The 26146-nt window shown below is 38.2% G+C and overlaps 1 protein-coding gene across 5 annotated transcripts in view; it reads right to left on the bottom strand.

The window, feature by feature from the left end:
• AFTPH (aftiphilin) overlaps window positions 1-26146 on the bottom strand; it is a 132727-nt gene that overhangs the window by 23691 nt on the left and 82890 nt on the right. For 2 of the 5 annotated variants that reach the window (XR_004538699.1, XM_033936286.1), the window contains exons 6-9: window positions 23869-23991; window positions 20476-20536; window positions 18818-18901; window positions 2166-2286 (exon numbers count right to left, since the gene is read on the bottom strand). Coding sequence is in view for 4 of the 5 variants with exons in the window: in XM_033936286.1 (XP_033792177.1) it covers window positions 2166-2286; window positions 18818-18901; window positions 20476-20536; window positions 23869-23991 (389 nt within the window). In the remaining variant the exon portion in view is untranslated. The remainder of the gene's footprint in view (window positions 1-2165; window positions 2287-18817; window positions 18902-20475; window positions 20537-23868; window positions 23992-26146) is intronic. The other 3 variants (XM_033936288.1, XM_033936287.1, XM_033936289.1) reach the window with 3 other exon arrangements.

Here is a 26146-nt window from a genome sequence, read left to right as displayed (position 1 = left end):
CTGCATTCCTTGCAATGCGAGCCTGCGGATTTAAAGTGGGGCTGCACGCTGCAGTGCAGCCCCACTTTAAACCTCGGGCTCGCACTTCAGGAAAGGCGGCAGAAAGCAGGAGAGTCTGGGCGGCAAGAGCAGGGCTTGGCTGGAAAGGGAGAGCAGGAGAGTCAGCGCGCGTTAAAAAAACAAACAAACCCAGCAATAAAAAAAAAAAATCCCAGACACAAAATGCATACGCAGACCATCTGCAGGGAAAGCAGATGGTCTGCGCATGCGTCAGGATCGCACACTCATGATCCTTGCAGTCGGAGTCGTGTTGTGAATTCGTTGGGCCTGCTGTAATTGGCCACAGATCACCCCAGATAAAAGGTTAGTGAATCTAGCCCTAAAAGTGTTCAAAATTCATAATAGCAAATGATTCTTGTATGTTTTTGAGCACTCGAAGCAAGATATTGTCAGGAAGGAAGGACAGTAGTGTAAAGTTATTTTAACTACATATTTCAGTCTTCATTCAACTTCATCACCCCTCTCCTCAACAGTACTACAACCTGGCCCCATGCAGAGAGCTATACCACTCCCTACTATAGCACTGCAACCCATCCTCATGCATGGAACTCAGGTTGTAGAGTCAGAGGAAAGGGTTGTGACTCCATGCATGGAGCAATGTCAGTTCCCTCCACAGCACTGCAACCCATCTCCATGTACAAATTCGCTCCTCTCTTCCATAGCATTGCAGCTCGGGTCAGATTGCTTTTGTAAAGCTGTAAAATTTGCCTGTTTTGAATTTTTAGATCAGATTCTTAAAATGAATTATTGCTTTCTTGTAAAACTGTGAAAATGCATGCGTTTCAATTTTTGTCTATCATTATGGCTCCCTTTTATCAAGCTGCATTTTAGTGCAGACCAGCAAGGTAAATGCTCTGACGCTCATAAGAATTAAATGAGCATCAGAGCATTTACCTCGCTGGCTTGCACTGTAACACTTTGCCGCAGCTTAATAAAAGGAGGCATATATGAGAATATGGTTAGATATGCCTTGTTTAATATGGTTTAGGATCTTGTCTAAATAGTTATGAATGTACTTTTGTAACCAGTTCTGGGCTATCTTGGGAGGACGGGATAAATAACTAAATAAATAAATCTATATATGTCATTCTACTACTTGACTCAATTACAAAAACCATGTTACTGACGAGGAGGTAACTTTTTCATACAAAGTTTGAAAATTCTGCAGCTTCCTGTAGTGATTACATTAATTCTTTGGAAAATATAAGGTGGTCCCTATTTATGCTTAATCAGTGCAGTACACTAACAAACTTGTAATGACCCACTGGGTCTATTGAACTACTACATTGAATATAAGACAGGTTATAAGTAATAAACAAACTTAAATGCAGTTACATTTTCTTAGTTGTACAGCTTATGCAGATGAAATATTTTCTTTATTTCCCTGCTCTTTCTTCTCTTGGTAAGGTAGCATTTCCAACCATATATTAGTGTCTCAGATAGTAATTTAACAGTAGACATTGCAATATCTCCCTCTATCTCTCAAAAATGCAATGCTGCAACATTCATCTGACTGAATAGCCTTTTTATGAATCTTTTTAGACTCTAGAAGTGATTTTGCTTTCTAGAAAGCGAATTTGTGTTCTGCTAGAGTACAAGGATAGATTGAAGCCTATGAAATAAGTATAGCATAAGGCTCTCATGAGGCGGGGGACACAGATAGTATCCAGAGGCTTGGGTGACTACAGAAAGAGCCCTGAAATCAGATTCCATAGAAATGTGGCAAAGCAACTTTTGCAACTGAGATATTTGGTATTTGCATTTTTGGAGAAATTTTGTATACCTGTTTGTAGAAATTAAACATGAGCATTTTGCCATCTAGCAATAAATGAATAAAATTAAAGATGGATTAATGATCTCAGTTGTGGCTACAAGGTAAAGGTCATCTTTCAAATTCTTTTGACATGCTAATATAGCTTACTGTAAATCATTCTCTTGAGTGGCTTCACTTCCATCATGTTTACAGATGGGCTAGTTGTGCAATTTAAACTAACTGGATACTACATATGCATTCCTAAATTAATCATACAAGGACTTGATCATGCTATAAAAACATAACACAACAGACCTTGGTCCGACATCTCAATCAAATTCTCACAATTTACCTCGATGTGCTCGTCTTCTCTACTGTGGACATAAGTTTCGCAAATGCATCAATCACTTTATTGCTTCCACTGGAAGTTTCCAGTTTTGAAGTTGTCAACTCATACAACTCTGGATCCACACCTTGTAGCATAAAACAACATGTAAGTGATAGAAGGATACAAGATTTCCATAATCAGACACACAGCAAATACTAAAGACTTTATTTTCTGTAAACATCTGATTCATTTACATTTCTGTAAATAAATACTTAAGAAATCAAATCAATGCAAAATATGTTTCCTTAATACACAGATAAAATGATCATTAGAATATACTTTCCTTATAATTTTCTTAGTTATGTTCCTATCTTGGATTACTTTTAAGATTTTCTCTTTCCAGTGGGGACTTTAGCTTATCTTGATATCCGACTTCTTCCTAGTTTTGGCTTTTGTAATTCTGTTTTATGAGACAATGGTTTACCTTTTATTTTCTATAAATTGCTGAAATAAAACAATAAAAAAATCATACCTTTTGTATACACTCTTTTGTCCCTGAACTGTTAATTTACTGTCTATCTGCCTTTACTACAAAAGCAGAAGCAGTTCCACTAACACTATTAGAAATGGACAAATATTTGAACTATAATCCAAAAAGTTGCATCCTACTTCAAATTTTAAGTCTATTAGGCATACAGAATTTGCTTGGCTCAACCTCACAACCTGCATTTTATCTATTCACAGAACTGTGGTAAAAGGTCCTGACTGGGATCTTCAATATTTTTTTTTACTAATTTTCCTAGATTGATGAAATACAAAGGAAGGATCATCCAAAAATGGTTTGACCCATGTATAGAATATATTCTCCCTCTTGTCCCCAAACAGAACTCTGCCTTTTCACTGCCTTTCTTTATATCTTATAAGGAAAACCTATTTCAGAACGTTCACTTCCTAAGATTAGAACTTATGCAGGTGATGTACCTCAAACTACAGAATGGAAAACAAGGAAAATTTCATGGGAATTATACACAAATTTTTCCGCTGACTTTAACAATTAATTGATTTTAAAACATTTAGCATTCAGCTTTTATGTCAATTTTGATGACGACAACTGCAAAATAGTTTAAGAACAGTTGGAGGTGTCAGTTGACAAGCACATCTGCTTAAAGCAAATGACTCTAGTACATTAATACTGTTAAGCTCAAATGACAATCAGGAATTTGAGGCATTGTAATGACACCCTGGCACTTAGCATCTGCTACCACAAACACATATCACATACATGCAGCCTCATTTACAGCTGCATAACATAAAGCTGAGCAAAACTTAAAAAAATTCTTGGTATACTTTTTAGTTCATAGGGCAACTACCCACAATAGTTTCAAATTTGGCAGAGAAACATGAATAATTTAGTACATGAACCTTTAAAAACGAATGTAGTTATAGGGCTTTGGAACTAAGTACTGACAGAAAAAAGAGTGAATCTGATGGTGCTATTTGCATACCTTGGTTGGTATAAGTGTACCATTTTTTTGTGATGACATTTAGAAATGAAAGAACACATTTTTTGACTGCAAATCAGAACATGAATTTTTAAACCAAATGTCACAGATGTTTACAGAAGAAAGCAAAAGAAATTCAGAGCACAACTGCCTCCCAACAGAAAGCACGACCACTGAAAAGCATTTGACTTGCATAAGCTGAAATTTCATTAAAGTGCAAAAGTGAACACAGAAAGACAATATGATTGTTCAAAAGCAAAATACAAGTACCTGCTAGATTATAACTACTATGAAAGTACTTTGTCCCATTTCCTAGAAGGGTACATACTAATGTTGCATAAAAATGAGGTTTCTGCAATTACCTCTGTGTGCCCTGCTGGTTTGTTAATGCAACTCCCATATCCAGGGATGGCTGTTTCCTTGTAAGTGTCTAAATTACAATTCAGAAGTAACCAGCCAACAGATAAGAGCTAGAAGTCCTGTCATAAAAAAATCATTTGTGTGGAGGTGGACATTGCTAGGGAGGAAATGTGTGACTTGATTCAGTTGATTCATTCTACTTATGTTAACTTTCCAAAATCAGGAGCTAACATAGGGCTAGATTCACTAACCTTCCGATCCGTGTCCGATTGGAGTCAGGCTGACCGATTCATCAACCATCTTCATGCAAATGGAGGTGACCGGAGGCACGCCCCCCAACCGACTGCACAGATCGGATTGAGTCGGGGAGAGCCCTGACAGTAGTGACAGAAGAAGCAGCCCCTGTCACTGCTGTGAGGGCTCTGCCGGCTTTTTTTTTTTTTCATTTTTTTAATAGGCCGCAAAATATCAGGCCTATAATAAAAAAAAGAAAAAAAAAAGCCTCCCCCATGCCGAATACCCCCCCATGCGTGCCCAGACCATCCCCGGCCCGACATCCTCCATACCTATAAGTTGGGAGCAGGAAGGGTGCTCAGTCCCTCCTGCTCCGTAGGCCTCCAGTGGTGGGAACAGGAGGAACCGCAAAGTCCTCCTGCTCCTTCTCCTCCACCCTGCCCGACGCAATGTCGGCCTTAGGCCCTGCCCCATTGCATCATGTGATGCACAGGGAGGAGCCTAAGGCCCCAATTGGCTCAGGCGCCTCAGGCTCCTACTCCTTGAGAAGGGCCCGAGGCAATCAGGGACTTCCTTAGAACTGAGCGTAAGGAAGTCCCTGATTGGCCTGAAGCGCCTGAGCCAATCAGGGCCTTAGGCTCCTTGCTGTGCATCACATGATGCAATGGGGCGGGGCCTAAGGCTGACATTGCATTGGGCAGGGCAGAGAAGAAGGAGCAGGACTTTGTGGTTCCTTCTGTTCCCACCATTGGAGGCCTACGGAGCAGGAGGGACTGAGCACCCCTCCTATTCTCAACTTTTAGGTACAAGGGGTGTCAGGTCGGGCCGGGGGTAGGCAATTTTTGACTCTCCTGCTCTCTGCCTCCCTTCCCCGCAGTGCAGCCCCGCTTTAAAATCACATGTTTACACTGTGGGGAAGGACGGCAGAGAGCAGGAGAGTCGGGGGAGCCAGAGAGAGTCAGGGAAGGTAGAGAGCAGGTCTAGGCAGACAGCAGGAGAGTCAGGGGAGCCAGAGAGAGAAGAGTCAGGGCAGGCAGTACTCCGAGTGGAGTTTTTTACACAAGCGACTGATCCTCACCAGTCACTTGTTCTGGATCGGCCAGCCAGTCGGTGTGTCAGGAGAAAAAGATAGTGAATCGCATCCTTCCTGTTTTGCATTCCGATTCCCCTCATTTGCATGCACGGATCAGGATGGGATCGCTACACAGGTTAGTGAATCGGGTTGGAGGGAAATCGGGTTGCAAAGGGCTCGCAAACCGATCGGTACACGATCATTTTGCTTTGTGAATCTAGCCCATAGTATGCTGTGATGTCAGGCAATGACTCATACACTGAGTGGAGGTTTAAAAAATGTAGAATAGTTAATTATGTTCAATTTAAATGAGAACACAAAAAGCAATTGATTAAACAAAACACCTTAATAGAAGATAAGGGAAGGTGGCAAGTTAGTCAAATAAAAGCTACAGAAAGCCCGCAAAAGGTCACAAAAAGGCAAAGCAGAGGAACAGCAAGCTATAACAAACATTGAACCTTCCCAGAAACAAGTCAGAAACACTTTCAGTGATAGCAGGAATATGGGATATCTATGAGGGTAAGGAAACCCATTTTTTTAAAATAATCTAGACTGCTTGTACAATGAGAAACTGATAGCAACCTATCACTTTGTAAAGACCTTTTCAGCATACATTGGAGCCACACTGGGGAATTCTACACTGTGGCCACCTAGCAACACCTAAGCTCAGGATCTGTGCCAAACTTAATTTTTTTTTTTTTTTTTAATTGTCTTAATCAGCATGATAATTGGCCACACAGGTTTTCAGCCAAAAAAAATAAATAAATAAAGTGATTGAAGAGTTTGGCATCAAACTCTTAGGAAACCTAAACAGAGGCGCCGTCCAACATCTAGAGATATCTATGTTAAAACGTAGGCATGGTTATGGGCAGAGAATAGGTGTGGTTGAGTTAGGTGTTGTTAGGTGTCCAACATGGGCACTGACAAATTAGGCAAGTGAAAAGCTGGCCTAATGGAGTGGCACCTATGTCTAGGAGGCCTAGTGAAGCTTAACTCTGCTTAGGCACCGCCAGACGTGATTCTTTAAACGGTGCCGTTTATAGAATCTGACCCCTAGTGTGTTGCTCAAAAAGCTGTGGCTATATAGAGCACACTGATGAGCTCAATAGGAAATGTTCTCTAAAATGGTTTCCAACTATATTACATTTATTTTACATAGCAATTCTGGACCTCTGATATTTGGGGGTTCTTGCTCTGACTTCCCAGCAACCTCTTTATAGTAAATTCAAATCATAACTATCTCCTACCACTAAATTAACTCTTGGATGAATCTGTTATAGTAGCTATAAAAAACAACAACAACTACTTTTCAGTCTACTTGTCACTATGAATTCTGAACACTGTTCTATATGCATTACTATGGAATCCTTAATTATAATCAACAAAAGAAGGCCTTTTCATAATGCTCAAAAGGGATTCTGGCAGGGCTGTTAAAAACAGAACAGGTTGATATTTGTTTATAACCATGGTATGAAGCAGCAGACATAAGTAAATGAAGTAAAAGCATTTTAGCTGCAGCTTATCAAAAATTGGCTCAACTGAATGGGCCAGTCTTGCTACTTTAATCCCCATATTCTTGTTGCACAGAAGAGAAAAATTGTGACTGTGCTTGGCACTGAAAGGATTTTTCCAGAGCTCTTAGGAAAGGCATAAAACTTTTGCTGCTTATACAAAGCAGCTCCTGTACTACTACAGGCCATGAAGGTTCCATACAACAGCTTTGATTCAGGGAAGAATGACCCAAAAGTGGGAAAGGGGGGAAGAGAGTTTATGAGACTAATGAATTGTTACTTTCAGAGACCATCTACTACATGTGCAACTTTGCTTCTTTTGAAGACAAGCAGTTCATCATAGTCATACATATGGGACTTCCTGGCTAACAGTAGTCTTAAAAAAAGGGAAAACAATACCACAACAGGTGGGAATTTTGTATTGTGTGGAAAAAGAGAAGACCCTCAGACTAAGAAAATGTGTCAAAAAAGTGCAGAAATAATCCCAATTATATTGAGAACCACCAGCAATATTTAAAAAGAATTTTCAGGTGCAGCACATACAGATGTGGCGATGTCCTGAGTATTTGAGTATTTAGTCTCAATAGTTCTTTAAGGGCAGACAGTCACACTTGTAGATTGATCCATAGGAATAAACTTGATGTTCCTTCACTATCTTTTTTGAGGTTACAGTCATCTTGTAAAAAGCTATTCTCTTTCACACTCACTCTATTATGGAATTTTCTGTCTGTAGAACTCAGAACACGATTATCTGAAGTTCTGCAAAAAGCTGAAATTCTGGCTTTTATCAGAAATGCTGTAATTCTTCAAACATAGATTGATATTTTGTTTAGCCACTGCTTATTTCTAGGATAAGCAGCATAAAATCTGTTGTACTCTTTTGGTATCTTGTCAGGTACTTGTACCCTGGATTATTCACAGTTAGAAACAAGATACTGTACTAGGTTTGACGGACCTTTGGTCTGTCCCAGTATGGAAACTCTCATGTTCTTAGATTACTTTTATATTCTAATTGTTATATATCTATAATGATTTGTTTTATTTTGTAAACTGTCCTGAGCTATCAGTTGTAATAATACATAAAACTTTTGTTATGTTATTTTTTTGTAGATTTGAAATCTTTGGTACAATGGAAGTGTTAAGATAAGCACTAGAAGTAAATAATAATTTAACCTGATATAGAAATGGAGGTACTCTTACCAAAGAATGCACACAACTAACCCATTTGGAGGCATTATTTTGTTGACATTAGTCAGATTGTGAGCCCACCGGGACACAAAGGGAAAATGCTTGAGTACTTGAATGTACTAAAAATATATAAATAAATTCAGCCTCAAATTATAAAATGGGTCATAGAAAGGATGGAGTTAGGCTGCATATGTCAGATAATGACTGGATGAATCAAACCTACTATCCTACTAGGAGTCATTCTCCAGACAGTAATGAAATGTGAATGGTTGACTTGAACTTTGTGTCACAGCCTTGAAAATCTCCTCCAATCAAAGTAGATCTAGATGGGCAAACACTACCAAGGGACATACCCCTATAGAACCCTCTGAGGTTCAACCTGCCTGGGTGTAACAGCCTATAGAGCTAAAAGGTGCTTTCAGCAGCTAGGTAAGAACCTTGTTCATGTCCCATTACAATCTGGGAAGCTTCAACTGAAGCAAACTCTGAATGAGCTGGATAACTAGAAGCATCACAGAAATAGGACTTTTCTTCTACATGCTGGTGATAAGTGCCCACTGCAATGAGCTGAATCTGTCAGTTATTAATGCACATTCAAGGATATAGAAGGCAGTTAGGCAGCTTTCAGTTAGGACAAAATAAATTATCTAGTTTTTTGCCTTTAAAGATGGCAAATTTTCTCCAAATCCATAAGACTTCTTTGTAGATTCCTCTCTGGAAGAGAAATCAAGAGGTCAGATTACAATCCTCCTCACTATCCAAACTGACAGTCAGACATTGAATGCTGAAATTGGCAATGTTCCCTGGATCTGCATAATTAGAAGGTGATTTCCAACTTGACTGATTTCCTTAGGGAAATATCACAAAGAAAAGGAAACTCAGCAATGGGCAAAAGGAAGATTATAGTCTCTTGGTTCCCTTTTGGATTTCATCAACATTTTGGCAAAGAGATTCAGAGTTTTGAAAATATATCTATACAGAAGATTTGACTTTAATAAAGGAGGAATACAGTGCATCCATTACTTGTCTGTCTTCTGCTCTCCTCCTGAAGGCAATAACAAGACCACTTGGGAAATACTGCTTGCCACAACATGATCCAGGGACAATTTATGGATGTCAAGGATGATGCTTCTTCAGATAATTTTTGTCAGAGGTGGCCTAGTTCCCTATTTCATAATTTCCAATAATGGTGGACAGAGCCCTGCTTGTTCAAATAGGATAGTATCCTTTGTTGTATATATGGACTAGGAAAATTTTGTTATGCGATTTCAGCAATTCATTAGAGCATTCAGAACAGCCCATAGCTCCAGAAGACCAATATGCAGTCTATTCTTTGGCAAAAAACAAAGGCCCTGAGTATGAAGCCCTTGTTGGTAAGCTCCATCTCTCATATTGGACACATCTATATACATAATTTGTTAAGGAGGATTTTAGAATAATCTCAGTTAAACTGGGAGCCCAAAAAGACAAATCATCTCCTAAAGTATGAGTGGCTTAGATCCATTTGGTCTTTGAATTCACTGGGCTTGTCTCATACGGAGATATACTATGAAGTTAAACCATTAGGTCCAACATTCTTCACATGAATCAAGCTAATGTCTTCTGGTTGAATTGCTTCTTCCACTATGGCAATTATGTTGCTGGTCTTGTTGAAAGAAAGGCAAGCCATGGCCTTAATTGTGGAGTAGCCACCTAATGACTAGAGCAGTGGGGCTCAGAACCGAGGAAGCTTGCTTCAAATTCCATTGTAACTCCGTGGGATCTTGTGCAACTCACTTAACTCTATTGCCACAGGTATAAACTTAGATTGTAAGCTCTTGAAGGACAGGAATGTTAACCTAGTGAGTTATAACGGAAAAAGGCATGGACAAAATTCAAAGTTCTTTCCCTTATAAATTCCAAATAAGATGCACAGGTCATTGGATTTAATAATTGCTGATAACTACAAGAAGACCAGAGAGAGAATCCCTCTGATAGTTACATACCACCCAGAGCTGGAAAAACTGAAGAAAATCATAAAAGCCACTACTCCAGGGGGACGAATTACTGAAAGAAATATTCCCAGCTCCACCCATGCTTGCCTTTCGACAGTCACCCAATCTGAAACGGAAACTAGTGAAGAACATACTCCCTACACATAGGGAAGAGAATGGCATACTTTCCTGCAATAAATCTAGCTGCAAAATATGCCAACATATTTTACAAGACCCCACAATCATCCACATGGGAAAACATTCAAACATAAGGGGATCCTTCGCATGTTCATCTTCAAATGTAGTTTAAGGTGGTGGCTGTAGCCAGAAGGATGCTAGGCTGTACAGAAAGAGGAATAACCAGCAGACGAAGGGAGGTGTTGATGCCCCTGTATAGGTCCATTGGTGAGGTCGCACTTGGAGTATTGTATTCAGTTTTGGAAGACGTATCTGATGAAGGATATAAAAAGACTTGAAGCGGTCTAGAGGAAGGCAACGAAAATAGTAAGGGGTTTGAACCAAAAGAAGTATGAGAAGAAACTGGAAAACCTAACTATGTATACTCTGGAGGAGAGGAGGGACAGGGGAGATATGATACAGACGTTTAAAAACATGAAAGGTATTAATATAGAATCAAATCTTATCCAGAGAAGAGAAAATGGTAAAACTAGACAGCATAATTTGAGGTTGCAGGGAGAAAGACTCAGGAGGAATGTTAGGAAATTCTTTTTCACGGAGAGGGTGGTAGATGCCTGCAATGCCCTCCCGACAGAAGTGGTGCAGAGGAAAATGGTGATGGAATTCAAAAAAGCATGGGATAAACATAAAGGATCTCTAATTAGAAAACGAAGGATGTATATTAAAAAACTAAGGCCAGTATTGGACAGACTTGCACAGTCTGTGTCTCCTATGTGGTGATTTGGTGTAGAATGGGCTGGGGAGGGCATCAATAGGAACTCCACTAACTTGGAACATAAGGATGTTACTGGCCAGACTTATGGTAGATATCCTGCAAACAGGATGGTTGGATAGGCTGAAGAGAGCCTGGACGGCAACTTTAGCATTTGAAGCTTCGGACATTACCAGGTGTACTTTACAGTCTATTTTCCAGAAATATCAAAGCAGAGACAAGTTAATTTAATCAATTTTTATTGGATATAACTAATGGGCAGACCCTAAGTTTTCATTCACACATCTCTAAGGTGGTATCATCTTCTTCTTTCTATGCTCTCTGTCAAATTTGATCTATTCGCTCATTTCTCCAACCTAGTTCATTTCGTACGCTCATGCATTCTTTAGTTTTGTCCAAACTCAACTACTGTAATGCAATTCTCATCGGTCTACCAAAATATCAATTGCACCGGCTTCAATTAGTTCAGAACACTGTTCTAAGTTTGATCACGTTGCGCCACTTTTAAAATCAGAACAAATTCTTCCGGTGTCTTATTCTCACTTACCATATGCTATCTAGTGGTCTTCCTTCTTTCTTATATAGTCTTCTGGTTCCATATTCACCACAAAGAACATTATTATGGTCATCTCAGCAACAGTTACTGATTGTCCCTTCATTTTGGCAATTATTTCTCAATTTTCATAGGAATTCCTCTTTCTCCATTATGGCTCCCACCCTTTGGATCTCCTTACCCTACTACCTCTGCATTGAAAAATCTCTTGCGACTTTTAAGATGCAATTGAAGTCATACTATTTTTCTTTGGCTTTCTGCTCTTGATCTTTTTCCTTACTTTACTCATGCTATGGATCACCCTTTCTTTTTGACTTCTTAGCTTGTATCCTTAATTATCCTTAATTTCACTGACTTCCCCTTTTGTTCAACTCCTTCCCTTCCCCAACCTTTTTGTTTTTATTGTAACCTCCCCTTGTACCCATTTTTGTTTGTATGTTGGTTGAATTTTTGTTTATTGCCTCCCTTGTTATGTCTTTTTAATTTTTGTTTAAATGTTTTTTAAAATAATATATTATTATTATAAACCGCTTAGACCACTGGTTCCCAACCCTGTCCTGGAGGACCACCAGGCCAGTCGGGTTTTCAGGACAGCCCTAATGAATATGCATTGAGCAGATTTGCATGCCTGGCACCTCCATTATATGCAGATCTCTCTCATGCATATTCATTAGGCTATCCTGAAAACCTGATTGGCCTGGTGGTTCTCCAGGACAGGGTTGGCTTAGACTAACTGTGGTCATATTTGTGGTATATCAAATAAATTGAAACTTGAGGGACTTTACTATGTTATTATATCATTCAATGCAAAAGATGTAGAGAAGGATGTTATATTAGAGAAATAAGCCAAATGCTAAAGACTAGGATTAATTTAAACAGATATATTAAAAATTGTAATGCCAACCAGGATTTCACCTCCGTGGGACATTTCAGAAAACCAGAACACTACATCAATGATTTTATGGTGAGAATATTAAAAGGAAATTTTAAGACAATCCAGGAATGCAAGACCTTTAAGATCAAAATGATAAAACATTTTGAAACCCACAAGGCAGGATTTAAAGACACTGGCTTTACTGCTCTGAAACCATCTCCCTGTCTCCTACCCTCCCCTCTTCCTGTAAGACTGTCATTTGAATAATTTGATGTTTTACTCATATATACTGATAGTTGTCTAGAGAATGACAGGGAGACAAATTTGTCCCCTTTCCCACAGGAACTCAATTTCTCCATCCCTGCGAGTTTTGTCACTGTCCCTGTCTCATTCCTGTAAGTTCTGCCTTAACTGCACAAGCCTCAAACACTTATGATTTTAAAGTGTTTGAGGCTTGTGCAGATGAGGACAGAGACTGCAGGAATGGGGCAGGAAAAGACCTAATCACGAAGGGAAAATTAGTTACCATGGGGATGGGGAAAAATTTGTCCTATGTCATTCTCTATAGCTGTCTTCATTTGCTTATCTCTGATCTAAAGAAGGATTGCCTTCAAAAGCTAATCTACCAATAAAAAGGGTATTACTTGGATTCTTTTTATCTCTACATATTATCTTTAAGAGTGGACTAACATGGCTGCCACACCAATTCTGATAAATTCTAGTAACTCTAGCACTCAGATGGCATTTTATACGGATTTATCTACTCCTTCCTAAAATGTGTTTTTGACTTGTCAACTGTCCAACCCCCAATTTATGTATAAATGCAAAATTGCAGAAGCTATATAAAAAAAAGTATACTGTCCTACTACAAATCAGATATATTTCCTTGACTGAGATGCTTTTCTGGCTATATGTTATTTTCATATCCAGAGAACACAACCAGTCTCTATTGCTTAGGAGACTTATGTAACTTTGATTTTTTTCTCCTCTCTCAATAATTTGTTCAAGGCCTTCAAGTCCAGAATGGGATGGAATCTTGCCCTGAGGAACCAAAAACTAATTGGAATAATCATCTCTACCCTCTATGATGCAGCAAGAGTGATCCAACTACTCTAGTCTATAAAAGGGGCGACCTCTAACCTTAAGTTGTTAAATGAGCAATTCCTAATAGGTATAATTTGTAACTAGAGCTTCTATTTTTAGGTGTTTATTTAGGGGGGGAGGAGAGTATAAAAAATCAAGTGTTTTTGCAGGACAGGTAACTATTGCTGGGTACCTTTTCTATCACAATCAAATATATACATTTGTGTAGTTGAGGATTTGTTAGTGCATAAATGGCACAAAAAGAGAGTGCAGGATCCAAGACAGAAAAGGGGAGAAAGTACAAGGGAAAGTGATGTTTTCTAGAGTTTACACAATAAACACATTTTTCCTTTTGCTTTTTTTTTTTTGGAGGGGGAGGATTGAAGGTGCTTTTGTTACCAGCTAAAGTCTAATATCAGAAATAAAATGTTCCTTTATGATTTTAACCTCTATAAAAGGTGATGGCCCAACAGTTTATTAAAAATTTAGACCTTCCCTGTTCCAGGAAGATCTTCTGGAACACAGACTGGGATTGTGGCTATCTACTCTGGATTCAGTCAGTAACTCACTAGTTTTGACTGCATGGCTTTATAGTTCCTAAAAACCTGAGTAGAGTATGGGATGCATTTCTATTGAGAGAAATTCTTCTTCCTAGATGGATCCCTATGTAACCTTTGAGATACAGAGAGTGGTAAAGTGGTGGCAGTGGTACAAGGCCTCTGAACCTTTCCCACACATCTTCACAAGGGCTTGAGGCCTACAATCAGGACAGTCTGTTGGTATTAACAGCTGTGGCAGATACTTTTGAAGCCATCTAAAAAGCATAGGTCATGGACCAGATGCTTCTTAAATTCTTCATTTAGCAGTATCATGTGATAAAACTGAACCCCTTCAAGGATTTATAAAAATTTGGATCGGCCACCATTAAGAGTGCTACAGCCAGGTGTATCAACAGCCATATGTTTGGAAGTTATAACAGATTCTGATCTAACAATGGATAAACATGTTGCTATTTTGCAAGTCTGCACAATGTGCACCAGATTAGACTGAATGAATGAATATGATGCTGTGTTATGTACAAACTTATATCCCACCAAATCCTTATAAATCAGAGTTCTAGGCAGGTTACAAACAGCATAGCAACAAAGAATTTTATATAGAATCAGACATGTTACATAAAGTTATACATGATACATAGAATTATTGCACATGCTGTCTGAGATAAGTCATCTAGAATAGTAGATATCCATTAATATTATCTACTATTCTAGATGTCTTATCTCAGACTGTGTGTACAATTTGATAATTTTATGTATCATGTATAACTTTATGACTGACTTTATATAAAATTTTATGTAGCTATGTTGCTTGTAACCCGCCTAGAATTCTGATCTGTGAGGATTCGGCTGGATATAAGATTGTAAATATAATATCATTCACTCACAAACCATCTCTAATCTGGTACACATTGTGCAGATTTCAAAAATAGCAACATTTTTTCCCCCATTATCGTATTTTTTGCTCCATAAGCTGCACCTGATCATAAGGCACACCCTAGATTTAGAGGAGGAAAACAAGAAAAAAATCATTCTGAACCAAATTCTCCCTGCCAGGCTCTGCACCCAACCCCATACTCCTTGTCAGGCTTTACTTCCTGTCCCCCCCTCTCTGCCAGACTCTGCTCCCTGTCTCCCCCTCTAGTGGTCTAGTGGTAGGTCGGGACAGGGCACAGATGTCAAGGCAGATGACTTTAAAAAATATGCAATGTCACCTCAGTAACAACTATAGAAAAATAGACAAATATAGTGCAAAATATAGACAGCAGATATAAATTCTCAAAACTGACACATTTTGATCATTAAATTGAAAATAAAATCATTTTTCCTACCTTTGTTGTCTAGTGATTTCTTTCTTTCCCTTCCTCAGGCCCAACAATTGTCCCTTCCTCACTCCTTCCCTCCTATGTTCCCCTCATTGCCTTCCAGCCTTTGTCCTCTCCCCCCCTTCCTCAGACCCAACAATTGTCCCTTCCTCCCTCCTTCCCTCCTATGTTCCCCTCACTGTCTTCCAGCCTTTGTCCTCTTCCCCCCCAAAAACTTGCCCGCCCGAACGCTGGATTTAATTACCTCCCGCTGCTGCTGCTGCTGCTGCTGCTGTGAATACACGCTACCGAAGGGCGAGGGCTCTAGGCAAGACGAAGCAGCATCGGCGGGGAGGTGGGGGAGAAACGCCTAGCTCTGCAACGGGTCAAACTCCAGTCAGCGTGGCATCACAAGCCATGGCCTCACTGCGGCCCAAGTGCGAGGGACAAGCAGGGAGCCGGCGGCGTTTCACTCCCTCCGAATGAAACAAATTGTTGGAAAGAGCCAGACGGGTGCAGAATTGACATTGGGGGTAAAGCTTCTGGGCCGGCGGCGTGCAATCACTGCACCCACCTGGCCTTTCCCTTCCTCTACTTGTGGCGGCGAGCAAGTGATGAGTAGCAGCAGCAGCAGGCAAGAAACCCTGATCTAAATAAGGTAGCGGGGGGGGGGGGGAGGGGTTGGGTATTCCCTCCATAGGACGCACCCTTTTTTCCACCCACTTTTTTTGGGGGAAAGTATGTCTTATGGAGCAAAAAGTACAGTATTTATTAAAATTTCAATTATACGTGACAAAATAGGTCAAGCACAAATAAACAATGCAAATGAATAACTAAAATACATTTTTCTAACAAGAAAAAGAAGAAAAAATATAAAGGAAAAATTCCTTTATGCACTGTTAGTCCTCAATTAATAGGAGAAGAGCAAAAGAAAGGGTGGACTTTTCATTGCAAAGCTTGAGGTTGCAGACTTTGAGAAGTACTACAGAAAGATAATGCTTTACCAACAATAAATTGAGTTAATTGTGAGATTCAAAAAACACATATCTAATTCCCTGAAGGGTAACCAAACATTTACAACGGCATCAAAGCACAAATGTTGCTCCCATTTGTAAGACCTGAGGTTGTATAAGTAGAAATTATTTTCTCTTCTTCTGGGTAGCCCTTGATACATCCAGATACTTTTGAATTTTATCATAAACAAATTATATTGGTGTTTTAAAAACATTTTCAGAAACCAGTCTCTGTCAGAATCCAATGCCAGTTGAACAAATAATGTGGCCAAAGCCACTGTCTCCATATCCGATCTCTCTAGAAAATTTGTCAAGTCCAAACTATCAACAGAAAGGCCTTGTTGATTAATAACTGGGTTATTTTTTCTTATCCAAGGGAAGATAATAAATTTTTGAGACCGGAGGATAGGAGGATCCTGAAACTTTTAACACCTGAGATATATACTTTTTAAACATATCAATAGCAGACACCAAAAACACTTTAGGAAAATTGATTAATCTGAGATTTTGTCTTCTGACCACATTCTCTAAAGCCTCCAATTTGAAATGAATACTCCTGTCCTGTATCCAAGATTGACCTGGCCGAGGAAAGACCCTACCAGGGCTGGCCAGAAGCTGCCCATTTACTGGTGCTTCCTCTGCTCATTGGCTGCCGCTACATCAATGGGTGAGTGAGGTAGAGACTGGTTCTGCTGCTTCAGGAATGGAAGGAGGGAGGTTGGTGGCTGCCGCAATGCTTTGGGAGATGGATGGAGGGAGGGAGGGAGATTGGTGGCTGCCACAATGCTTTGAGAGCTGGAGGGAGATTGTGGCTGCTGCTGATACATCTGGGGCTGGAGGGAGGGGAAGTTATTGGGTCAGAAGCACCAGTTTGGACGTTATCTTAGGAGTGCGGGAGACAATTTTTTATTTTTTTTTGCCGGTTGGTTGAATGTGCCGGTTAATTGAATGCCAGTTAGCTGAGATTCTACTGTATCAAAAATATCAGTGCCCTTTTGGATGGCCAATTCCAATGCAATTCAGTGTACACTGAGTAACATAGAGGTAACATTCAAATTAGACCATGCATCCATATGAAGAGCTATCAAAAAATCCTAATCATAGTCAGAAAGGGGATAGAAAAAAATAAATTAAGCATTATGTTGTTCCTGTGCTCTACTGAAAGACTGATTAAAACAAATGTGCATATGGGATTATATTAAATGCTATGTGCTATCCACTGGATAGGCAAACAGTGCTGAATGCACAAAGATTTAGGCCAGATCACTCAGGAAAAAGGAAAAGGAAAAATGGCAGTTAGGTCCACAATGTTTTTCCTTGGATTTATTTGAAAAATAAAAAAAATAGGGGAAGTTAAAACACAACCTTGTTCAGAAGCTCATAAAGCTAAATATTACATAATAAAATAAAGATTTTCACAATTTTAAATAATTCAGATTGTGCCACAAATACGTTAAACTATAAGCTCAGAACCGAATGTAAATACAATTCTATTCATTTCATTATTTAGCTGAAACAGAAAACCCCAAGAACCTGTTCTCTCATTTACAAAGGAATTTGAGATCAGAAGCTGAAACTGTATTTTCATTTTATAAGCATGAATTTCCAGTGTGCAATGACACTGCTTCCAGCTTAATTAGCAAAAAACATAGCTCTGACATTTTCATACAAGTTAATGAAGCATAAATTAGAGGACACTTTAACCTTCATAGATTTTAGACAGCAACATCAGCCATATATTTGTTCTTTAAGCATACTAATTCAATAGCCTATATGTAGCTCTACATGTTACTATCTACATATAAAACAACAACAATGCATGGTTAGAGTAAAATAGTTAATAGCATTGGCCTCTAATCTGTAGTGAAAAGGAGGCATGTATTTCAAGTATCACTTTTATAACAAGAAAAAACAATGCTGCAGGCTGCTTTCTCTTACCCTCTAATAGCAAAATGTGAAAGAATAACCTAGTAATAGTGTACCTTTTTGCCAAGGTGTTGGGTTTTTTTTTTTTAGTTCAATTACTTTTCCTAAGCAGACCTGTGGATGATCATTTAAAATGTTCTTTTTCATCTTCAATTTAACCCTTTATTTGGCATTGTTGCTCAGAAGCAACATATGTTTCTATGGCTCTTATGGGAGATCTGCATCTCCAAATGCCTGTTACTTGGCACTGTTGCTCTTGTTCAACATCAAGTTACATAAAGCAGTCGTTTCACCATCTGCTAATTAAAGGGTTAAAAAAAAAATACTTATGAGTAATACTGAATGGAACAGTTGATACCTTCTCAATTACACACTGATCTTGACTAATGATACAACTTTAAACCTTTTGCATGTCATACAACCTTATAAACTAAAGAAAAGGACTCAATCCTTACCCATTAGGATCAAGATGCAAATGAAAGAAAATGAGGGAGCGAGTCAGTCTAGGATATAATAAAGAAAGTGTTTCTCTTGTTTGTAGGAAAGCCACGCCATGTGATCATGCTTTTAGTACATTGTCAGAAGATCAGATTTCAGGCTTTAGCACTCTGCTGACCTGGGATGGTGGTGGTGCTGAGAGAGCTACTGTCATCCACGGGCCCAAAGAAATCAAGGTTCAGAAGAGTGGAACCTCCACTAGCTTGAAATTCAGTGACCATGTTGGTAGGCAGCCATATAGAAGGTAAGCCAGGGGAGGGGTTTATGTGTAAAAAGGGGTAAGACACACACTTAAACATGCAAGTTATCATTAGTACTCAGTACACAGTTTAAAGCGGATATCAAAAACAACGCTTACATTTTTAGCATGTGATATCTGACGATATTAACAATGTAATTCAAATGTACATTTCTTCACAAATTTTGTAAGCAACTCAATACTAGTTAATTGTTTTTAATTAGAAAGAAAACATTTATTTCAATCAAAAATGGAAAAGTTTCAGACAGAACAAGAAAAGAAATGATTATTCCTATTAAAGGGAAACAATACTTTTTCATATAATACATTCATAATCTTTAATTTTTCTCACTTTTCACTTGAGATATTTACATAGAACCAAGAAATGAAAAATGATTTGCCATGTAATTCACTAATTTGGTTTTATATCAATGTGTTAAAAACAATTAATATGTGCTGAAAGGAAGGCACTGAATCACTCAGTGTTCTCATCCTTAGCAGTAAGCTATGCTGTTTCCCTTTAAGGCCAAAACAAAAATCAGAAACAGGATACATTTCAAAGAAGTTGTTCATCAAAAGAAAGCACAAAGATCCGACAGATGTAATAAGACACCACACAACAGTAAGAGAGGTCCATCCAGGCTTCCCTTCCTAGTCAGGTCATCCATTCCAGCCAATTCTACAAATCTGTGAACAGCACTAGGGGATAACCGATATGCGAACAATATATAAAACAGCACACAGGATACTGATCAGTGCAAGAAAACACACTGCTCTTGAGAACATGTTAGGTTCAGGACAGGAATCAACACTGTGAATTATCATGCTCTTTCAAATTAATACTACGATTTCAAGACCAAAATAGTGAATGGTCAGAAAAGTGCAGAATATAAAACTGACAAAATGTAAAAAAAATGAAACTAAATTATTTTAACTGCTACATGACTTTTCAGTAGATTAATACATTTATAGAATTTTTATTAGATGTATTAGATGTAATCCTGGTGTTATCATTGGCAAAAAACAAGAGAGGAATGGGGAATGGAGGAACTTGGTTTTCACTTCTAAGATTCTTAAGTCTGACGTTAAAGTAAATTGAAAGGCATTTTGTAGTATATGGGGCAAGGACTATGCTTCCAGTCAGTGAACTTCAGTTAACTTTTGGATTTGCAATATATGGATAGTCAGAAGATAACTATTTACTGGGAAATAAATACATTTGAAATAAATACTTCTGAAGATAAAACACTTCACAGGGTAGTTTAAGTTTGCACTAAAATCAAAATTCTTGCTCCTCAGATGTCCATTAAAGACAATGCAATTTAGCTGTTCTGCCCCAATCTGTATCTTACATCAGTCTTCCTTTAAAGGCCAGTGGTGCTATCTAGATTTTGCAGGAGGATAACTAATCAGAAAGAAAGCCTGAATTTCCAAAGATAAGAATAAAGAGTAACAAAATCAGCAGAGAGAAGTCTGTCTGAATTGTGTAGCTTTCTTAGTTCTAGCTCTGGTGCTAGAGGCTCTACGGAGAGACGTACCATCTAGAGGGTTAGTAAGGCCACTGCTACTCCAGTCAAACTGGACAGGTGGAAGTGTGTCCTGCAGGAGAGAAGGAGAATTAATATGCCACTTCAATAATGTTCTCACAAAGTTTTTTTAAACAATGATTTACAGATTGCCTTTCACAAAACTATCACAACAAAGTGGCACACAAAATCAAAACATTCAAAACGTTGGCACACAAAACAGTTGTAACATGCGCATACAAAAAATGTATTCAGTACAGACAAGAATCGTTCAGCTCAGGCTAGAAACCCTTATAGATAGCATCATTATAATGTAGGCAAATCCCAGAACTTTTATCAGAAGGAGAATTATTTAACCTATATTCAGCAGGTCTTTGCCATTATCTGTAGACAAATTAGAGTAGGTCCGAATACATACAGAAAATTTTAACTGTAGGGTCCATTAGCCAGTGTTAATGGTATTTGCCAGCGCTGCAAAGTGCAATACTGCTAAGTAGTCCAGTCCAGACTCAAATAAATTATTGCTATCCCAGAGGTTTTATGTGCCAGAAGAGGCCAAATCACCTAACTGGATTGACTAATTCTGGCCTTCTGGTATCTATAAAGGAGGAACCTAGTGGTTAAAGGAGCAGGCTGAGAACCAGGGAAGCCAGGCCCAAATTCCACTGCAGCTCCTTTGATTTTGGGAGTCACTTACCCTCCATTGCCTCAGGTACAAACTCTCTAGGGGTTGTGGGAGGGACAGACAAATACATATCTCCCTGAATACAATTAACCATGAATTACCAATGAAAAGATGTGAGCTAACTACCAAATAAGATCAAATAAAAACAAACTCATGCATGGGCTTGCTGCCATCACCTGAAGTTCACTGTTCTCAAAGAACGCATTTCAGCCAATATTCAGCGCTATTTAACTAGCTAGAAATGTTGCAAACTGGTTAAATAAAACTTAACCAGCTAAATGTGGATATTCAGTGTGAGATAACCAGTTATCTCTTCTGAATATTCCCACTTAGTGGCTAAAAGTTAATCAGTCATATTGTGTGATAATCGGCAATTTTCAGCGTTGACTAGTTAAATTTAGCAGCCAAATTGGGCCACACAAATAGCAGTCCTATCTTTGGCCGCTATAAATTTAATTAGCTAGAGCCAAATATTGACTTAGACAGTTAAATTTGCACTGGCCAAAATAAACTGGATATTCAAAACCAAATGTGATCATCTGAACATCACTAGCATAACATCAGAGAAGTAGATCTATGTGTCTTTAAAGTGGCACTATACTTTAACAGTCTTTCACAAACAGCCAAGTGATGTGCCTTGTAAAGGCACTTCTATAACTGAGCATGTGTATGTGTGTGTGCCTTGTTTGCATAAGTGCACAGAAAAGTGGCTCTTATGTGCTTAAGTGTGCTATGCATTATCTATAAGATAGCACATATGTGCTATGGCAAGTTACAGCAAGGAGACATTCACAAGGGTGGTGCATGAAAGTGGCTTGGGCATGGTGCCAAAATAAATGTGCAACATTTAGAATACTGTACGTTATGTGCGTTGCATGGCGCTCTTGGGTGTGCCCATTTACACCAACCATAGACCTCACATATAAGGTTATATCAAAAATTTAGGTATGCCAATATAGGTTTAGTACTCCGTAACAGCATCAAAATATATATATATATATATATATATATATTGCAAACCCATATATATATATATATATATATATATTGCAATATATATATATATATTGCAATATATATATATATATATATTGCAATATATATATATATATATATATATTGTAAAATATATATATATATATTGCATCAAAATATATATATATATATATATATATATATATATATATATATATATATATATATATTTTGATGCTGTTACGGAGTACTAAACCTATATTGGCATACCTAAATTTTTGATATAACCTTATATGTGAGGTCTATGGTTGGTGTAAATGGGCACACCCAAGAGCGCCATGCAACGCACATAATATATATATATAAATATATATATAAATATATATAAATATAAATATATATAAATATATATATATATATATAAATATATATATATATATATAAATATATATATATATATATATATAAATATATATATATATATATATATATATATAAATATATATATATATATAAATATATATATAAATATATATATATATATATATATAAAACCAAAACAAAAAGCAAGCTGTGTAAATATATAAAACCAAAACAAAAAGCAAGCTGTGTAAATAATTCTACCATACAACAAACTTAAATACAGATGAATGAGAAAGAACAATTTTAAAATTTCTGGGTAAACACACAAAAGTTTACAAGATATTTCCTTGATCTTCTCTTCAGATAAGTTAGGGGTCCTTTTATTTAAGATGCAGATATTATATGTTATTTGGTTACCATGCTTTATGCACATTACTGTGAACATGGATGCACTTAACTTCATCCACTGAGTAATATCAAGCGAGACTGCTGAGGAAAGTTGCAGTAGCCATTTTTACTTTGAAGCTGGCATTGAGGCCACTAGACCACCAGGGGTTTGCAATAAACCCAACAGCAGAGGCAAAGGTGGGAGTGTGGCACAGGGGTAGGGGGTAGGAGGGAGGTGAGATTAGAGTGGGGTTTGTTTTTGGTCATGGGGGCAGGGTTCAAATTTGGCCAAGTTATGAAACCAAATTTGGAGCCAGTTTTGGTGCCGAAACCAAAATTTGATCACATTCTTGTCCATTCCCTAATCATTTCCACTCTAAGCAGCTAATGCATGAATTAATGCATACTATGTCAAGCCACCACAGTAACTTACTACAGATATGCACTGGCCAAAGGCACTAATTCACACAAGCTGCTTCATACTTTGGTAAAAAGCTCCTTAGCGTTTCATGTCAACAGATTGGTTTGAATTTGCAGATCCACTAGTATTAGTTGACAGAATATTATAAATAAAGATGAACCAAATCTGAAAGTAAACACTAAAAGAAAAAATTTTTTGCTACTTTTGTCATAGCACAATATTTTGCCTTCGTTCACAGGCAGTTTGAGAGGAAAATGTATTCACAGGAGGCCCAAGTGAGGTGAGACAGACAAAGTACAGATGTTTCTTATATGTAAACCTATTTATTCAATATCTAAACATAGAAATAAACATACACATTTGGAAAATTACATTTTTTTTACAATCTCCTTTCAGAAAATAATTACTTATGTGCTTGTTCTATCTTTAAACTAATGCACCTGCTGCAATAATTACAATACTTTTCTTTCCCAGAGTGTACATTTCTCTTTCTGTTTCAGCTATCTATGGTAGTGTTGAGTTTGTCTTGGGCACAAACTGCAGGGCTGGTTCAGAATGCACTTTCCTCATTTACCTGGAACTGGTCAGCTGTACAGGTGCTCATCTCAGGTGATACACAGGGAGTCTGGCCTATTGACGCTATCTTTTCTGCAGCAGATATTGGTTTCAAAGGTTCTTTGGTGGGTTCCAACATACCCTGAAAAAAATATCATATCAAAAAAGCCAGAGAGAGTGGGAAGGAAATGAATCACTTCTAGCATTTTAACTATCAACTGTATCTCAGAGTGCTTTGTGAAAGCGGATACAGGGATACAGCAAACATTTATGAGGCTGAAGACAGACTGGCAGTGTGAAAATGGGGAAATAAAATAAATGGAGGAAAAGTTAGAACATAAGGAGGCTGAAAGATGTGCTTATACAAGCTGACAGAAGGGCTTCAGGCTTAGTGTAATGTAGAACTTGCCTGACCTAAAGACCTATCAACACAAAAGATACTGAACAAAAAAATGACTGGTGGTCAAAGAAACAATTACACATACATGTATCTTCTGGATTGCTTATTAACCCTTTGATAATATACATTTTGAAGCCTTCCCCAGCACTGGATCAATCACACCTTTTAGTCATGTTTTAAAACAGTGTTAGCAGACAAACTCCTTAAAAGAGCAACTTCTCTGTTCCTTGTTTCTAGGACTTCCTTCTTGAGTTTTATATACAATGCTGGTCTGTATGTCACCCTGTATGTGTTTTAATACTAGCTTTTGCCACAATTGAAACAATGAAGCTCTAAAACTTATGGGTAAACACACAAAAGTTTAGAATATATTTCCTTAATCTTCCTTCAGATAAATTAGGGGTCCTTTCCCTTAAGATGCAGTAAAAATTTGATGATATTATATGTTAGTTGGTTACCATACATTATTGCACATTGCTGAGACCATGGATGCACTTACGGTAACTGGGGGTTTAATTTCCAGATTAAAAAAACGAAATGGAACTGTGGATTTGGGAAAGGCTTGGGTGGGCTAGGAGCAGGAGCAACAGAAGAACAGAGATTAAGGATTACAGTAACTACTTTGCTCCAGGCTTATAACCTACTCTCACCTTCCCTGCAGCTGCTTGAAAAGAAGGGACAAGAGCAGAATGCCCTCTACTCTGGAGTCTGAAAATAAGTGGTGGAAATGCATTCCAGGCTGTTACCCCACAAATTAAGCTCTAAATCCATCTATTGTGAAGTTGTGTTAAATGAGACAGGGGTACTTGTGAACTACTGTAGTCTGGGCCTAGTACTGGAGGCATCTCGTGCCAAGAAGCATCTCCTCATTGTTGATGAAGGACCATGGCAAAGTAGCACTTCTTTGTAAAGACTTTGGGAGGGCTTTGGTGAGGCTCTTTGTTGATTTAGATTTTGAGCATACCACCAAGTATAGTCCATTTCTTACAAATAAGTCATAAAATAGCATATAAAAAAGTCATATGATGGCAGTGTATTCTATTCTTGTTCTACTTGGTTCTGGCCACTATGGTGTCTTACCAGCTCCAAAGCAAGTATCTAGACAAGAAAAGTTCTTAGTAGGGACAGGCAAAGATTCAAATTTTTTAAAGCACGATTTTAATTATGCAATTAAAATTTTTAATTGTACAATTAATCATGCTTAATCATGGCATGCAAAGGCAAAATAGGAAGCTGTGTTGGGGTGGGGCAGAACACAGCAGAGGAAAGGCCATAGACAATGTGTGAGAATTGCTGCCTTTGCCAGCAAACCTATGAAGAGCCAGGTCAGTTAAGGTAAACATGGAGAGAGGTTGGAGAAAAGTTGCTGGACCATGGGATAGGCAAGGGGAGAGGAAGCAATATTGGACAACAGAGGGAATATCTGAGAAGGCGTGGCCTCATTTTGAATACTATTTCATAGGTGGTCTGCTGGTTATTGAGCTCTAGTTCGGGATCAGACACAGTTTGGGTTTATTTATTCTCCCCTTTCCTGTGAGCCACTTTTTTGGTCACCCAGGGGCTATAAGAGTTCGGGCCTCTGACGCTTTTGTCACCTACAGGTAGCCATCACTTCTACTCTCTTGGGGGGGTTGTTTTGTTTTGATGGGGGGATGTCAGGGGGGATTTGGGAGGGTTGTATTATGCTGGACCTGTTCTGCCTTGTTGCTTGTTTTGTTTCTGTTTGTTCTAACCTATGTTATTTGTATTATATCTTCTCTTCATAATAAAAACAGATTTGAACATTAAAAATTTTGATCAGAGTTTTAAAAAATTAAATTATAGTTAAAATTTTTAACATGCACTAAGAGCTGGATTCTACAAATGGTACCAGAATCAGTGGCCATCTAAAAAATGG

This window comes from Geotrypetes seraphini, chromosome 3 (assembly GCF_902459505.1).
Source record: "Geotrypetes seraphini chromosome 3, aGeoSer1.1, whole genome shotgun sequence".
Lineage (NCBI taxonomy): Eukaryota > Metazoa > Chordata > Amphibia > Gymnophiona > Dermophiidae > Geotrypetes > Geotrypetes seraphini.
The sequence above is the reverse complement of the archived record's forward strand: the minus strand, read 5'-3'. Positions and strand labels throughout refer to the sequence as shown.